This window comes from Erythrolamprus reginae, chromosome 3 (genome assembly GCF_031021105.1).
Source record: "Erythrolamprus reginae isolate rEryReg1 chromosome 3, rEryReg1.hap1, whole genome shotgun sequence".
NCBI lineage: Eukaryota > Metazoa > Chordata > Lepidosauria > Squamata > Dipsadidae > Erythrolamprus > Erythrolamprus reginae.
Window position 1 is genome coordinate 199,433,809 of NC_091952.1, and position 18,604 is coordinate 199,452,412.

General features: G+C 38.2%; 1 protein-coding gene across 1 annotated transcript; it reads left to right on the forward strand.

The window, feature by feature from the left end:
* The first annotated feature begins 10,015 nt into the window (after positions 1–10,015).
* On the forward strand, positions 10,016–18,365 carry ZBTB14 (zinc finger and BTB domain containing 14). Its single transcript, XM_070747581.1, is given in 6 exon segments — positions 10,016–10,251; positions 11,962–11,997; positions 12,883–12,986; positions 12,988–13,017; positions 13,385–13,460; positions 13,959–18,365. Coding segments are annotated over 6 exon segments (1,647 nt in total). The 5' UTR covers positions 10,016–10,194; the 3' UTR covers positions 15,303–18,365.
* The last annotated feature ends 239 nt before the right edge of the window (positions 18,366–18,604 follow it).

An 18,604-nucleotide genomic window follows, 5' to 3' on the forward strand; every position in this document is an offset into this window, starting at 1 on the left:
AAACAAGTAAATTATTGTGGTTTATTAAAATTATTGCTATAAATCCATAAATATTCCACTCCACGATACTGGAAGTTATCCTACTCAACTTAATATAATTTTGAGCTCAGTGCTCATCCAATCATTTTTTTTCTTGTTTTAGTTTTCATATTTGTGCATGACATTTGTTCTTTGTAGCACAATCATCATTCCATAATGAAACATTTAAAACTAATTTCTTACGTCATTTTTATCCTAGTCCACTTGTACTATATTGAAATAAAATATCCAAATATATACAGTGAACCTCAGCTAACAACCACAATCTGTTCTGGAAAGTTGGTCGGTACCCGAAATGCTCGGTATCCAAAACAATTTTCCCCATAAGAAATAAAGGAATTGGTTCCCAGCCCCTGTTGACTCACTAATACAGTGATCCCTCATTTATCCATTCCAGGGCCACCCACGATAAATGAAAATCTGTGAAATAGGATTTTAAACACACACACACACATTGTCCCCCCCCCCCCCCCTTACCTCTCATCTTTCTGCCTTCGTCTCTCTCTTGGGGAAACATGCAACATGTTTTCATGAGGTGCATCACGGATTTCCCCCCCCCCTCGCAACACATTGTTCCTCACTTCCACCTTCTCTCTTTACCTCTTGTCTTTCTGCCTTCGTCTCTCTCTCTTTCTCTTGGGGAATCCTCGCTCGGGGCTCCTGGAGGCTCCGCTCCGCACCCAGCAGCAAAGTGTCGCTTTGGCAGGGACAAGGCAGGTGCGCCGCTGAGTTAGCTTCTCCCAGCGGCAGCAGCATCTGCTGAAGCAGCTCCGGCGGCTTCCCTTCGAGGAGCAGCATGCCGGGAACGTCACATCCATGCCCCAGGCCTCCGCTGCCACTGCCCTCAAAGGGAAGCCACCGGAGCCGCCTTGGCAGTTATCGCCAGTTAACTCAGTGGCGCACTTGCATTATCCCTGCCAAAGCGACACTTTGCTGCTGGGTGTGGAGCGGAGCCTCCCGGAGCCCCTGGCGAGGATTCCCCAAGAGAGAGAGAGACGAAGGCAGAAAGACAAGAGGTAAAGAGAGAAGGTGGAAGTGAGGAACAATGTGTTGGGTGGGAGAGGGGAAAAAAATCTGTGATACACCTCATGAAAACATGTTGCATTGTAAAATTGGGGGTGACTTCCGTTTTCTGTTGCTTTCTGGTCGGTCACGTGTGGGTGACGTGGCTGTTCGGTATCTGGTGCAAATTTTTAATGAAATTTTTGGTTGTTATCCAAAATGTTCACTATTGAAGACGTTCACTAGCCGAGGTTCCACTATACCAGGATTTTTGTCATCAGTATTGCCTTAATAAGTTTGATAACGAGGAAAAAGGAAATATTTCTTCAAACAATAAACGTGTTGTGTTTCCAGTTTGGAATAAAATAGCTCTACCTGAAGCTTTGTATCTTGAGTGTTGAAATATTCCTTCCATCCTAAGAACAAAAACCCCTTAAACATTTCAAATAACTTCAAAACAGCTGCAGTCCCTTGTTTTTCTATTCTAGGCCCTAGTAATACTGGTAGTTCATGTTGTATACAGTATTACTAAAAGTTAAAATGCAAAAATAGGCTCAAGCACTAAAAATTTTAAACAATTTTAAAACAGTAAAAGGTCCTTTGAGGGGGGGGGACTATTCAGATAAGCAATTTGAAAAAAAATATTCAGATAAGCATTAGTTAGTAACACACTCACAAAAGGAAAGGTCTTTCCCTTGTGTATAAATAAAATACGTAGTTTGGTCAGCCAATAGATTGTAGGGAACAGTTTAATAATCTAATATTCCATTTACTATCTAAGCTATTTGATTCTTAAAGACTTTATTTTCTTTTAAAAAATAATAAAACTATTGGCTTTCTGAATACTCCAGGGTAGTTTCTGTAGGATCAATTTGTTCTTTCCTGATATTTTTGTATAGTCCTAAAGGTAAGTTTGAAGGCAGGTTAAAGAAAGAAAAGGTCTGGTGTTCTTTTTGGTTATATAAGTAACAATGTTACAAGAGATGTGACATGCACAGGCACTTTGGCTAAGCTGAAACAAAGATTAAAAAATAGCTCAATCAACTACCCCAAACATTAGTCCACTTACAGTGTTTAGGAGTATTAGAAGATTGATTGCTAACATTCAAAACAGGCAAGGATGTTTCATATTCGGAACAAAATCCTGAAATCTTGTGTTGTACCTGCAACACTCATATAAGAAGCTATATTAAGTTTAAAGTATGCTGAAGAATGGCTTACCTTGGAGTAACTGGAAAAGCAAATTGATAAAATATACCAGCAAAAAGTGCTGTATATCCAAGATTGGCCTCCTTCAGGAAACAAGAAGTTGTTTGTATAATAAAGTTAGAGCTACATTATCGTTTTGCAAGGCAAGAAACAATATTATGACTTGCAGCAAATATACTGAAAGACTACAATTCTAACCAAATGATTAAGAAACATGCTGTGATGAACATAAACACTTAAAATGTACAGAATTTCTATATAATGTATGGAACACTTTCCTCTAAAGGGATTAACAAGTAAAAATCCTAGGAAAAGCAAATTAATTGGTTCAGAAAACTGGTATTCTTTACTAGAATATGAACAAAATCCACAATGGTAATTCAGAGTTGATGAATTTTCTTTTTGGACAGGCTGCAAATTCAGTGGAAGAAAAAATAAAGTGTTATTGCCTATTTGCAACAATAGCATTTTGTCTGTTTTTTGTTGATACATAGTCCACACCATACAAAGTAACTAAAACAAGATCAACCTTGTTTGAAGACATTTATACAGTCTAATATTTATAGGGTATTCTTAGTTTCATAAAAATTATCAACTTCAGTTCTGCTTTATTAAGATAAATATTACAATGCCATAAGTAAAGGGGAATTTGGTAGGATTGCTGTATATGTAAGAACACATAGATGCAGTATTAAAGGAGACCCAGCAACTTTATGGACAAAAGATTTCATTGCGCAAATCCACGGGTGGGCTACTGCCCAAACGGGGGGATGCAATGGGGTCGCAAAAATGGAGCTCCACCCCAGAGTACCCAATTTGCACTGAAAGATGTTGAAAGAAAATGTAGGGCGTCCTGCATAAGCCACGGCCACTGTCGCAGTACAAAATTTGATAGCCGTCCACTACACAAATCCCATGTATCATTGCACATTATACATCTGAAAGCCTTTCTCTTTGCTAGCAAGCACTGTGGACAATAGTGGCCAAAACAAAAAATCCTTCAAGGATCACAGTTTCTCTGGCCTCCTTGATTCCCCTTTGATACTTGTGATATAGTCACTGTAGACTTCGCTTTTCATGTTTTTATACATAGTACTTTTTACCAGGACTCCAGAGATCATCCCAAAGATGTTTTCAAAAGGCAACTGGATTGCATTTTTTTTCTTTTAAGACGTTCCACTTTTCATTCAAGAAGCTTCTTTAGTTCTGACTGAATGGTGGGGCATGGGAGGATTTATATTCTTTTATATCTTCATTACCCACCAGTCAGAACTGAAGAAGCTTGTTGGATGAGTAGCAAAATATTTTTAAGGAACACAAGAAAATCTGGTTGCCTTTTGAAAAGCACCTTTGGGACAACCATGACCTGGATGTTGAGAATCTGCATACACATTCTTAATTATTTGCACTTCTAGAAAAAATGTTGATTTTTCTAGTACATCAACAGTATCCCCTAATTGTGTTCCCTGGGAAATCAAATTTGCATTTTTTTTCTTCCAACAAAATATAGATATATTAAAATTATAAATCCTGTAGGTTCATGAATTCTGATAATTTTATGAAACAGTCTTGCTGGTAGGACTAGAATTCCTGTCAAAACCATCAGTACTCAGAGATAACTCATGTAGTTGATACAGTTACATACCTGGATCATATTTGGTAAAAACTAATGAAGTAACTTTTATTATGATAAACTAGAGTGTCCATTACCGTAGTCACTGCTGCAATGATAAGGATCTAATAGTAATAGGATCTAAGCTACATAATAGAGAAAATGTTGCAATATCCAGATCAGTGAATAAATTAAAAGAAGAATGCTTTTGGAAGCATCTGGGTTAAAATAACAGTAATATTACTGCTAACATCTGCTACTGATTAAAAAAAGAGACATAAATGTTTTCCAAAAAATCCCTACAAATATGTCAAAGATGCACAACTTAGTAATGATCATAAATTTTAAATAATTTAAATTAAATAAACTTCCTGCCCTTTCATGATCAGAATTTTCAATAGTTTTCAAATTAAGCTACCCTTGATTTGATTTTAACCAATAACAGAAAAAGGACATAGATCTATGGGGAAAAAATGTATATTTACAGCTCCATTTCTTGAAACTAAGGGAATCCAAAACTGAGTGCCATTGAACTTTGGACTTCATTTAAGCAATGGTAACTATGTTTCCATACCCATGGTAGCTAATGGGAAGGTAAATTAAAAATTTCTAGGATTTAATTTAAAAATGAGAGACTAAAAATACAATGACATAAAATGGTATATAGCAGAAGCCAATCTGGCTACACAAAATTATTAAGTGAAACACTCTCAACATATGAATAAGGTGAAATTTGGGATAGTTCACCAAGGAAGAATACAAGATTCCCTAGATTTGGAGAGATGGTGCAGCACAGGAGAAATGAAGAAAGGTACCGATGCAGAAGGGTAACAATAAAGATGACACTACTTTTATGCATTATTTTGTTCAGTACCATACAATGCTGCTTGAAGGAGTAGTACTACAGTTCAGCCATATCAAAAATGTGAAGAATACCTACTGCCCATGAAGTACTTAAAGTCTCCAGGATTAGATGTAACGCATCCTGTCCAAATACAATGAACAGAAAGCTGGACAGCCGTATGGGAAGAATATTTAAATTGATATGGGCAAGTGAGTCTGTGATCTATAAACTCTTTCTTTTCATATTAGGTTTAGAAATCTTGCTTAGGATATCACACCTAAGAACCTAACCTTATTTTTAAGTACTATATCTTACTTTCTTTTCCTGTGCAATCGTATTTGATTATGGGAGACTGCCCATAGAAGTCCTGCAGGGGCTTTTTTGGCAATAAATTTCAGAAGTGGTTTACTATTGCCTCTTTCCTAGGACTGAGAGAGTGATTAATCCATGGTCATCCCACTGGGTTTGTGCTTTTGAGGAATTAAATAATGCCCCATCCTCCAGTTTTAACCTGAAGCCTTAATCACTATATCACGCCTTCTTTCATATATTACTTACACTTTATTTTCTTTTTTTTTTTGTGCAAGAGAAGCAGTTACAGAAAAATAAGCCCATGATTGATTGTTACCAATTTTATGTGTTTACTTCATAGAATTAATTTTGCATGACTTTCTAAACAGATTTTGCATGACATATTGAAAACTGAACACATTTATTTTAGTTTAACGTAAATGTACCACATAAACCAAACTTCTGTTGTCAATTCATTATTCACTGCACAACATGGTAGGGAGAGAAAGGAAGAAACAAGGTACAAGACCAACCACACGGCACACTCTGCCATATATCAAAAACATTTCGGAAGCTGTACAATACAGCTGTGAAGATCTCAGTGGGCATCACACACTGCCTAAAGCTACCATACAAGGACAAATTATGCATTGTAAATGTCACTTGGAAGTGGAAGATAACTCCAATGTAATCTACTGAATCCCCTGCATGGATTGCCTTTATGACTATGTAGGACAGATGGAGAGGAAGCTAACAACCAGATTGCAAGTACAGAAATAAGCAGTCAGACGAGGAGACCTGAACTCATTGGAAGCTTCACCCTGCAATGAACACATACTCAATTTTGCAGCTATGAAGATTGTTGGATGAGGGGTACAAAAACAGTCAGGGAAATTATTGAAGTCTGGGAAACAAGCCCCTTTTCAGTCACCAGGAGTGCTGATTTACCACCAGCCTATCAATTACATAGAAGGGAAGGGCTTAGCACAGAGGTGAGTTGCTACCGATTTGCACCAGTTCAATTGAACCGTAAGAGGTAACGATGGGAGGCTCCATCCACCTGCCCATATGTCATCAAAAATGCTCTGTGCATGTGCAGAAGCATAGCACACATGCAAAGCGCATGCACCCGCACACTCCTGTCCAAGAATCAGTAGCAAAGGTAAGTGAAACCCACTACTGGCTCAGCAGGACAAGCAAACAATAGCCAGCCATCAACCCACCCAATCAACATCTAAAACGCCACTTACAACAGGCACTATACATACAACACAGTAAACAACACACACATTGCTAGAGAGAAATTCCCTGAAAAGTCCAAAAAATCTTCTGGAACCAGATCGGATGCTGCAGCATTATCTTAAGACAAATATATTCACCTTCATTTGTCAGTTCATTATCTTTATTTATTTACAATCACCTCTGAGGTGATAATTTCCCCAAAGTGGCTTAATGGAAACTATTTAACCAAACCATTGCAATAATCAATCAATATAAACAATTATAAATAAAAACACAGCAAAAAAAATGTTTAAAAAGTAATGTGTCAGCTAGGACAGCAGTGGTAATGCTGTTTGAGAAGGAACCCTGGTTCCTCGCTTTCTTTCCTTTAATCAAAAAAAACCCCACCTATTTTTCTCAAGATTGGTTTATGATTCAGCATGTATGTCACAGAGAGCCAGAACCCTGGATAGTAAAGTTACCGTAAGCTGTCAGCAAGCAAACCAGTTGCCAGAACTGGAATCTTTTATTTATTCATTCATTTATTTGTTCGGATTTGTATGCCGCCCAACTCTGGGCAGCTCACAACCCAAAAATGAAACATACAAAATGATATCAAAAGCCCTAAAAACAATTTAAGCAATTTAAAACCAACAATTAAAAACAATTAAAACATTTTTAAAAGCCATGAATGTCAATAATGGCCAGATCTCAATGTGTACTATCAGATCAACGGCTCCAGGCCTGATGGAAAAGCCAGGTCTTTACAGCTTACAGTATGATGGGGGTAGTCTGGATCTTAGGAGATAGCTGGTTCCAAAGAGTCAGTGCAGCCACAGAGAAGGCCACCCCACGCGGGCCCGGCAGCCAACATATTGATAAAATTGAACGGGACCAAAGATGGGCTACAAAAATGGTGGAAGATCTTAAGCATAAAACTTATCAGGAAAGAGTTAATGAACTCAATCTGTATAGTCTAGAGGATAGAAGGGAAAGAGGGGACATGATGGAAACATTTAAATAATGTATGTTAAAGGGTTAAATAAGGTTCAGGAAGGAGGAAAGTGTTTTTAATAGGAAAGAGAACACAAGAACAAGGGGGCACAATCTGAGGTTAGTTCTGAGAAAGATCAGAAGCAACGTGAGAAAATATTATTTTACTGAAACAGTAGTAGATGCTTGGAACAAACCTCCAGCAGATGTGGTTGGTAAATCCACAGTAACTGAACTTAAACATGCCTGGGTAAATATATATCCACCCTAAGATAAAATACAGGAAATAGTATAAGGGCGGACTAGATGGACCATGAGGTCTTTTTCTGCCTTCAATCTTCTATGTTTCTATGTAACTTTGTTTAGCTGACGGGACCCAGACAAGACCAACTCTGTGGGCCCTTATCGGTAACTGGGAGCTATGTGGTAGAAAGCAGCCTCAAAGATAGTCTGGCCCTAAGCCATATAGGGCTTTAAATGTAATGACCAACACCTTGAATTGCGCCTGGACACCAATTGGGAGCCAGTGCAGTCCGCAGAGAATTGCTGTAATGTGAGTGTACCCAGGTACATCCACAACAGCTCATGCAGCTGCATTATGGACCAGTCTTCAGGGATAGCCCCATATAGAGCACTTGCAATAATCTAACCGTTAATCTAACCAATAATCTAACCAAACTTGACTTCAAAAAATACGACTTCAGCAACAGAATAATCAACGCCTGGAATGCACTACCTGATTCTGTGGTTTCTACTCCTAATCCCAAAACCTTTAGCCTTAGACTATCTACAATGGACCTCTCCCCCTTTCTAAGAGGTCTGTAAGGGGCGTGCATAAGTGCACCACTGTGCCTACCATCCCTGTCCCTCTTACTTTTTATCTTTACTTATCTAATAGAATAGAATAGAATTTTTATTGGCCAAGTGTGATTGGACACACAAGGAATTTGTCTTGGTGCATATGCTCTCAGCGTACATAAAATAAAATATACATTTGTCAAGAATCATGTGATACAACACTTAATGATTGTCATAGGGGTCAAATAAGCAACGAAGAAGCAATATTAATAAAAATCTTAGGATATAAGCAACAAGTTACAGTCATACAGTCAACATGGCAGGAAATGGGTGAAAGGAATGATGAGAAAAACTAGTAGAATAGAAGTGCAGATTTAGTAGAAAGTCTGACAGTGTTGAGGGAATTATTTGTTTAGTAGAGTGATGGCGTTCGGAAAAAAAACCTGTTCTTGTGTCTAGTTTTGAGAGTAGGAGTTGAAACAATTTGTGTCCAGGATGTGAGGGGTCAGTAAATATTTTCCCCGCCCTCTTTTTGACTCGTGCAGTATTTTCTTTGTACAAATTACCACCCTATAATTGTTTGACAAAATAAATAAAATAAATAAATGATAAGGGCATGAGTGTAATGTCCTGCCTATCAGACTACTTCAGCTTCAACCACAACAACACAAGAGCACACAAGATTCAAGCTTAATATTAACCGCTTCAAACTTGACTGTAAAAAATACGACTTTAGTAATCGAGTTGTTGAAGCGTGGAACTCATTACCCGAGTCCGCAGTATCATCCCCTAACCCCCAACACTTTACCCTTAGACTATCCACGGTTGACCTCTCCAGATTCCTAAGAGGTCAGTAAGGGGCGTACATAAGCGCACTAGCGTGCCTTCCGTCCCCGTCCTATAGTCTCTCCTATATCTCATATATGTTCTCTACTATATTATTGTGTATTGGACAAAATAAATAAATAAATAAAATAAAAAGTGATCGTGGAGAAAAGCCTCCCGATATAAGTATGGTCGCAATTCGTGTACTAGGCGAACCTGTGCAAAGGTTTTCACTAGAAACCCTCTTTTTTAGCTCTGTCTCATCAGCGCCGGCTCCATCTTTGACGAGAACTTCTTACATTAATCGGAATAGGGGTTCAGTTGCTGCGAGGAAAAGGGGGGAATACAGTATAATGGGTCATTATTTCAGTCTCAAAATTTAGGACTATTATTTTTTTTATCAGCGTGGGAACGGAATTTTCTGCTCCTTCAAATAAGCAACGGCATGAAACGGAGATTTAAGGAAGATTGAAGCTGTCATTTTATCATCGTTCTTATTATTGGTAAAATGTATGTAGTTGATATGTACTGAGACAGGCGTACGTCTGAGGCAAATTATTCCTCAGCAAGTAAATGCGTGGAAAAGACGAGCTAAAGGAGACGCTCGTTTCCTGCCGCCGCCGCACCAGAACCCAAGCGGCTAATCCAAAATCCACAGCCCTGCCGACCGCTTCCCATCTCGCGCGGCCCCGACCAAAAGCGGCCAAGAGAGCCAGAAGCGGTGAGGGCGAGGGCGCGCGAGCCCGGGAAGAGCGGCGGAGCAATGCAAGGCGCGCCTTCCTCCTCCTCCCCGGCCCCGCCTTCCACAAACAGCCGGCGCCGAGCTCCTTCGCCTCTTTTAAAAAAGATCCTCGCAAGCGCCCGCCCTTTCCCCGCGGGGGGCGCGCCCTGCTCGCACCGCGCATGCACGTTCCCGCCTCCGGCGCGCCTCGCGCGTGCGTGCGCGCGCGTGTGTGCCACTCAATGCTCGTGCAAGGAAGCGGCGGTAACGGCTCACAGACGCGCGCCATTCCCCCCCCTTACGTTTCCCTCCCCCCACCCCAAAACCCCCCAAATCTTCGCTGGGACCAAGCGCTCCCGCCACCGTGACCCAACCTCTCCCCCCCTCCCCTCCCCGGAATCTCTGTGCGAAGCGTAGCACGGCAGGTAAGTTTTGACGAGCATCTGCGCGCGCACTCGAAGCTCGACTGCTTGTGGGAGCAGCAGCACCGGAGGGAGGCGGGGAGGTGCACTGGAGAGGTTCCGTCGCGCGCCGCCCCTTTGCTGCTCTTTCCTGCGCGCGCCGTTGATTCTCCCGGCCTGGCCTCGCGCTATTGGAAAGCGCCGCCGCCGCCGCTGTCTCCTTTACCGGAGGAGGAGGATGCCGGAGATGGCGCAGTCCCGTGCAGCGCGGCAGCCGCCGAAGGCTCGCTCCGGGGTAATTGAATATAGGCTTATGCTAAAAAGAGTCCGCCAGCCCCGCCCATTCGTTAAATGCTGGGGAGCGCGAGCAAGGGCGCGAGCTCTGCCGCGAGATTTAGCGGCGTGTGGGGGGGAGGGAGTGGAGAGCGGGGGGGAGGGGTTGGAACGGAAGGCTGTTATTCTTCGCTCCCGCGCGCGCGGGCCTTCGCCTCGACTCCGCCTCCTTTGGTGAAGGGAAGGGGAAGGACGGAGGCGTGGGGGGGAGTCGTCGCGCGTGAGGGGCGATCTGTGCACTTCGCTTAACCGCAGCGGCCCCGTCTCAGCGGGGCACAGTCGTGAGGCCTTGCACGGGCACTAGCACGCATGCAACCGAGTGTGCACCCGTGCACGTTTTCTTACATGGTTACTCGCACGGAGCCGGCAATGCTTCCACACACCCCCACGAAACCGTGCACGTTAGAATCGCACGCTCTTTTTCTACGTTTAGCTTAGTTATGAGGTTGAGGGGAGGGAAAACCCGGTTTGTAAATTGGCGCCGTTTTCCTTGGTAGTCATTTTGACACCCCCCCCCCCCCTGCCCCATAAGCATAGTTAAAACGCTTCGGACCATTTAAAATGCGAAGGGATTTTGTTGGTTCGTTTTATTGCCTGTGACCGGTTGTTACACGAAAAAAGCTATCATTCCTCATTGCTTATTTGACTCCTATGTCAATCATTAAGTGTTGTACCTCATGATTCTTGACAAATGTATCTTTTCTTTTATGTACACATATGCACCAATGGCAAATTCCTCATATGTGCAATCACACTTGGCCAATAAAATATTATATTCTATTCTGTATCGCTGTTAACTTAAATTGATAGGGTTCAATGGGTTCCTCCGAAGGCTCATTAGCAAATTTCAGGAATTCTGCTATAAAGTCAAATATTTAATGTGTTCTGAGAAAGGTAATGTGGAATTTACTTTGGGACCGTAATTCCAATTTTACCCTACAGTAAGCTTTACTGAGCCTGCCGGGGCTTGCTTTTGATTTATATAAAATATGCATAGAATTGTTCCATTATTCTTGGTTCCTTTAGCTTCACATTTAAAAAAAAAAATCTCTGGATTATCTGTTATCTTGGTGAGGTTGCTATCAGGAAAGATAGCTTAGAAAATAATTCAGGAAATCCCCATGTACCCTCTAGAGATTTATCAAGAAGTTAACTAAAGTATGGTGGTATTCATATATCCCCTAAAATTGAAAGGCCACTTGAGAAAATTGTATGCATGCATGTTCCCAGGATATTAAGTGGTAACATTCTGTCTAGGCATTCAGAAAACATGAGAAAAGGATCTGTATATTGTACAATATTCAATTCATGAATGCTTGAGAGACCAAAGGTCCAATCATTATCTCTCAGGATGAATCTCTGTGAACATAGAATCCTTCTGGTATGCACTAAAGCATGAAAAATTATCTGACTCACACTCCAGTAAAGAAAAACATCATATTGTATGTCCTTCTGTGTTCCTCAGTTGTTTTGCATATTCTGGAGCTTTTTTCACTGATCCAAGCAAAAGTGAAATCAGAGAACTTGTCCCCTTCCCCCGCCCCAAAAATACAGCATGGAACCAGTTGGTCACTAATCCACAATTATAGCCCATATTTATTTATAGGATAAACTGAATTCTACATGAATTCTAGACTCTTGTCTCATAATAACAACCACTGTTTTGTACTAGATGTCTGAACAGGAAATTTGCACATGTGAACCAGGGGTGAGTTTTTATTTAGAAATCCTAATTTAGAATAATGGTAATTGGATAATCAGATAAGTTAGGATCAATAATTTAGATGTAGAAATTCTGGAGGATGTGGGAAAGAGCAAAAATGTGAATATGAAAGGTGTCAACAAACAGCTTTCTATCAATAACCAGGATCCTATTTTATGACTTTTATAGGTTCTGTTGGTTAACTATTGTGCTAATATGAATATAGGCTAATCCTAAAGTTGTAAAGAAAAAAAAAGGTTTAGAGGCAGTTAAATTCAGGAAAGAAAAGTTTTTGGTAAAAAAAGAATGAAAAACAGCAATTTTCAGTCCCTTTGTGAGATCAGACAGTTGATCAATTTCTTGCTTTAGACAAATGAGTGCATGATTGCAAGCACCTGTGTTTAACTGAGAGTAAGCTAATGCACTTATTTTTCCATTCAAAAGGCTTTACCTCAATTGCCTTCAGTCCTCCATAGCAGATTAAAATGCTACTTTTGTTGTGGATAGCATCACCTGGAGCAGTAAGGGAGGTGTTTATTTTGCATTTTTGAGGAAAATACAATGAAAAGACATGCAAAGTATTTATTAGGGGAAATATCTGTTCAGGATGACCCCTGTGCTAATCACATGAGTTGCACTGACACAGAGAAATAAATAACTTTCTTTGAAATTGTGAAACAAAAATATAATCTAAGACCACAGCTTTAGTAAAAGTGCTATAATTATTATTTTTATTTCTTAACTGCAAAATATCAACTTTGTTAAGTGGCTATCAATTAAATTAGGATAAAAGTGTTGTACCTTAAGAGAAAGAATATTGACTCAACATAATTTATGTTTTATTTTCTACCAATATATCACATCCACTATATCACTACGAATCACTAAAAGATGGTGTTAAATTTAGAGAAGCCACAAGAAATCTGGAGAGGTTCTATTCAAGAAACAATCATGAGGACCATAACCAGCAACAAAAGTTTTGAGTCCTTCAAGTTTCTTCTCATTACGCGTTTGTTCTTTTCCTGGGTAGGTAATTGTATTTCCAAAAAAAGTGGGACTGTAATTGCCCATTATTTTGTTTTTTGGGGGAAAAACAAAACGCAAAACTTCTAGGCCTCAGGCACATTCTTCTGAATAATAAAATTTACACTTTTTAAAATGCTTTTTGAAAAATGTAGTGTCAATATTACAAAGAATTTGGTGTGAACATTTCCACCATTTGGGATACCTTAAATTTGGGAAGTTGCCTTTGAATTCTAATCCCTGCCCAGTCTTGCCATTCATAAGCTTGTGACCCTGAGCTATGTGACCCTGAGCTAGTAATCTAACATAACTCATAGAATTGTTATGATGGTAGTTTTTTTAATAGATTTGTTATTGTTTTCTTTTTTAGGTGCAGGGAGTCCAGGATAAGAATCTGCTTCCAAAACATTGCTCAGATACTAAGGAAAGATCTTTCCTTGTTCATGGTATATTTCTTTGTTTCCATTTTCCTTTTTGTCAGTAAACAATTGGGCTCTCTAGTTACTATGAATATGAAAAATAAAGGAGGAATTTTAATCTTGTTTATATGCTTTCCCTTTTATTTAATGTTGTTTGCTTTATCTCTTGGTTGAAATACAGCTTGTCTCTGTATTATTTCTTTCTCAAATACATTTTGTTTTGTTTTGTTTTGTTTTTTAGCTCAGATGAAAGAAGGAATAATATATTCTGGCATGTAAAAGAGAACTCCAGTTAAAGGCTGTCATATTTATATTATTTATAAGAGCTGTAATTCATTAGTGAAAAATGTGACACTTTTTCTCGTGAAATGTATACAATAAGTAATCAATGTTGCATTCATAACTCATTTGAAGGTTTTTCATTTACTTTAAAATATTCATCAGCTTAACATACATTCAAATGTGAAACATTTTTATAATATGTTATTTCTCTTAAAGTAACTTAAATATATTTGTTTTTTCTAGGAGTTTTTCATCAGTATGTCTGAAACCATTAAATATAATGACGACGATCACAAAACTGTGTTTCTGAAAACATTAAATGAGCAACGATTGGAAGGAGAATTTTGTGACATAGCTATTGTTGTAGAAGATGTAAAATTCAGGGCACACAGGTGTGTTCTAGCTGCTTGCAGTACCTATTTTAAAAAACTTTTCAAAAAACTGGAAGTTGACAGCTCATCTGTAATTGAAATAGATTTCCTTCGATCTGATATATTTGAGGAAGTGCTCAATTATATGTACACAGCCAAGATTTCAGTTAAGAAAGAAGACGTCAATTTAATGATGTCATCTGGTCAGATTCTTGGTATTAGATTTTTGGATAAACTTTGTTCTCAAAAACGGGACGTATCAAGTCCAGAAGACAATTCACAGTCAAAAAATAAGTATTGTCTTAAAATTAATAGGCCGATTGGAGAGTCTAATGATAATCAAGATGATGAGGTTGAGGAAATTGGTGATCATGATGATAGCCCATCGGATATGACAATGGAAGGAACTCCTCCCAGTCAAGAGGATGGTAAATCACCAACTGCTACTTTGAGAGTTCAGGAAGCAATTCTGAAGGAGCTGGGGAGTGAAGAGGTTCGAAAAGTGAACTGCTATGGTCAAGAAGTAGAGTCTATAGAATCTGCTGAAACTAAAGAATTGGGATCACAAACTCCTCAAGCTCTAGCATTTAATGATGGCATAAGTGAAGTAAAGGATGAACAGACACCAGCATGGACAACAGCTGCTGGAGACATGAAATTTGAGTATTTGCTTTATGGTCACAGGGAACAAATCGCATGTCAGGCATGTGGCAAAACATTTTCTGATGAAGCACGATTGAGAAAACATGAAAAACTCCATACTGCAGATCGACCCTTTGTTTGTGAAATGTGCACTAAAGGATTCACTACTCAAGCCCACTTGAAAGAGCACCTAAAGATCCATACAGGCTACAAGCCGTATAGCTGTGAAGTATGTGGAAAGTCTTTTATTCGTGCACCAGACCTAAAAAAGCATGAGAGGGTTCACAGTAATGAAAGACCATTTGCATGTCACATGTGTGACAAAGCTTTTAAGCATAAGTCCCACCTGAAAGATCATGAAAGAAGACATAGAGGGGAGAAACCTTTTGTCTGCAGCTCTTGTACTAAAGCATTTGCCAAAGCATCTGATTTAAAGAGACATGAGAACAATATGCACAGTGAAAGGAAGCAAGTAACCACAGCCAGTGCCCTCCAAAGTGAAACTGAACAATTACAGGCAGCTGCCATGGCCGCTGAGGCAGAACAGCAACTTGAAACTATAGCTTGTAGCTAAAAAGAAGGGTGGCCATATGCTGGAAAATGTTCGGACTGAAAAAAACACTACTGAGTACTTTTCACACTACTGTGTGATTTAGAAAGTAGAAATATAGTTGCACTTTGCAGCAAAAAAAACTCATATCAAGCATGGATAAGACCTTAATCAAGGCATCCGTCCAGTTGGATATAATTTTTTTTAGAAATCAGACTGTGTTTTATTCTTTTTAAAGTACTGGGTTTCAATGCATGCCTTGCTCAATTGGAATAAACTCTGCATGTGGAATGGAAGATGTTACACTCCGATGCTCAGTGAAATTAAGTCTTTCGATTTAAGCTACTTTTGTTTCATTGAATCCAGTTGCTTGGCACTTAAATATATTGTTTTATGATTTAGGAAGGTCCTAAATTAGAGATTGTCAGCAATGGTGGGAAATTATAGGATAAATTGCCAAGTCAAAAAATAAATACTTGTTAGAGATTCATTGCACTGCAAGTGCTACATAACTGAGTCTCATGGATTTCAGTAGAAAGTAGTACCATGTGGGTAAAGCAAGATTAGATTAATTCAAAATGTGTTGATTTATTGGCCTACAAATTGTGCTGTTAGCAAACAGTTTAATAAATTATGTCTACTGTAACAGGTATTTTTTTAAAAAAATATGGGAAATTATGAATTTTACTGAGTGCAACAATTAATTTGTAGGAAGTGAATGTATTAATTTCCAATGTTCTAATCAAAAGTAATGAAAATGTGATTACATTTCATATTTTATTTTGCAATTGTTTAGCTCCAGTTTACTGTCACTGTTGATACAAGGTGCATGAGCAGTAGAAACTATATGTCCGCCCTCCCCCCACACAATTGGATAGCAATGAAGCTGCATAGAGCTTTTCATTAACTGATGTCATGATTTAAGGTTTCAGAAGCAAAATGGCCAACGTTTAAGTAGTATGGATTTTTTATCCTTTCCTCTATCCCACATAAATAGAAATAGGAGATCTTAGGCCTGAAATAACACCATGAAATTTAGGCCATTTTATTATGATAAATTTTATTTTTAAAAACTGCAACAAATAAATTGATCATGACTCTTCTAGTTTCATTGCACCATCTGATCGCCTCCTGAAGCTTGCATGAAGGAAATGATTCTTAAATCACTGCCCATATAATGAGAAAAAAACATCCTGATGTTTCTGATTCTTTTCTGATCGCTGTACTTTGCGGTCTTATTAACATATTTTACATTAAGTTGCCTTATATTTACTGAACTTGCTCATTGCAAGCATGCACAGCTCTGTGTATGGTTTTTTTTATTTGGGCACGATCCACTGGGAGATCTTGGCTAAATTAGAAGGATTTTCTCTTAAGATTCATACTCTGCAACCATTCTGACTCTCTTCCGTTGTCAGCTTTAAGGTTTAGCAAATCTACTAAGACCTGTTTGATATCTGATAGTGACTCTTTGCCTTCTTTGCCCTGACAAAGAAAAGATTGCTAGCTGAATTGTCTATAATTTCTTTTAATAATACTTAATATTTTCATTATTATTTTTACTGTATCATAAGAAACAAAAAAGGACAATTGGAAAAATGTAGAATTCAAGTGCAGACTGTTGCTAATGAGATTATCATATCCCAGGTTTGGGGGTATTTAGCAAGAATTAAAATTGTCACTATTCAGGCAGTATAATTATCAAGGGTTCATAATCTAGTGCAGATAGCACAATTGAGTTAAGGAGTATGCGTAACAGAAAGATACAGAGAAGAAGCTAACATGACTTTGAAAATGGTAAGTAAATTCATTTCACTCATTTCCAATTCTTAGGACCCTTTTTTGCTGCTCCTTAACACTAGATAAGAATTAATTATAATGTGCTTGATAGTTGAGCAAAAGTTGAACATAGGTTTGAATTATGGGCATCGTTCCAGGAGAAATCAAAGATTCCAGTTTTGATTGCATGATGCCTTTTTCAGCATGGAGGGGAATTCCTGAACCCCAAATATAACTTTTAAATAGCATAGTGTTAAATGTTGGCATCTCAGGCCTTTAATGACTTTTCCATGAAACTTGGAAAAATTGGAATAATGGATTATTGTTTGGAAAAACAACAACGCAGAACAATATAGTTACCACATTTGAGTGGAACAACTTAGAATTAGACAATTGAATGTACTTTTTTTTCCTATTGTATTTGTTGCTTGAAAACTTTGTATCCTATTAGTGAGCATAGTTCAGTCCTCTGTGTTAGTCAGATGTCCCACAGAATTCAACATAATTACTCTCAACATAATTACAGAATTGCAATAGAAGACGATTCAATTAATTGTGTGGTTTGGGGATTTAAACTTTAATTCGAAAGTATCTTATATGAAAGTGAGCCTTACTGACCTAAACCATGCTGATTACTAATGAGTATGCTTCAGCTTGCAGCTTAGTGCCTGTGCTTCCTAAGCAATTATCCTGCTTATCTTTACAAAATTACAACTAGCTTTTGGGGACAGCATTCATATTCCTCTTTGATTATCTTTCAGTGAATGAAGTTATCTCTTGAAGTATTTATCCAAGGAATTAATAGAAGATGATGGGAGCTTTTCAATAGAAGAAAATGGTTAGCTTGAAATTTTTAGAAAATTTCACTACCAATCTCAAATTAATTTACTAGTCTAATTTAAAATGAAAATAATTTTATTATTTCAATTACAGGGTTTACTTGTAACAAACTAGAATGGGTTTTCTATGAAGCAAGAGGAAATGTGATCATTTACAAATCTTGAAAAACATTTCCCCACATATTTATACATAATTGTTTTACACGTATTAATACAATTCATTTTAAATGAAGTTGAACACATGTTTTGACAGGAGTCAAATAAGTATTTATAAATTAATATGAGTCAAACATCTCTTACATTTATATATGAAGCTAACATTTTAAACAGTAATGTTGCATATAGCTATGGTCATTGTTACGTCATTGTGAAATATTCATTGAATAGGCAACAAAAGTTATATTTAAAATGCCAGAAGTTTGAAATGTATCTTGTAAATAAAACTTGAATATTTTAGAATATATAAAAATTGTATGCCTGTACATTTTTCAACAACATAGTTCATTTTCTGTTTTGAATATATTTTGTAATAATGTCTGTTAATTTTACTAAATGCAAATCTGTGTCTTACAATGTTATTTTTTTAAATGCTAGACTCTTTAAGTTCTGATCTAAAGAGACATGAGAACAATGAACAGTGCACATTAGTAAAAAATAATAACTGACAATTATATCCAATTTCTGGAATAGGTTTGCAAAATAAAAGTA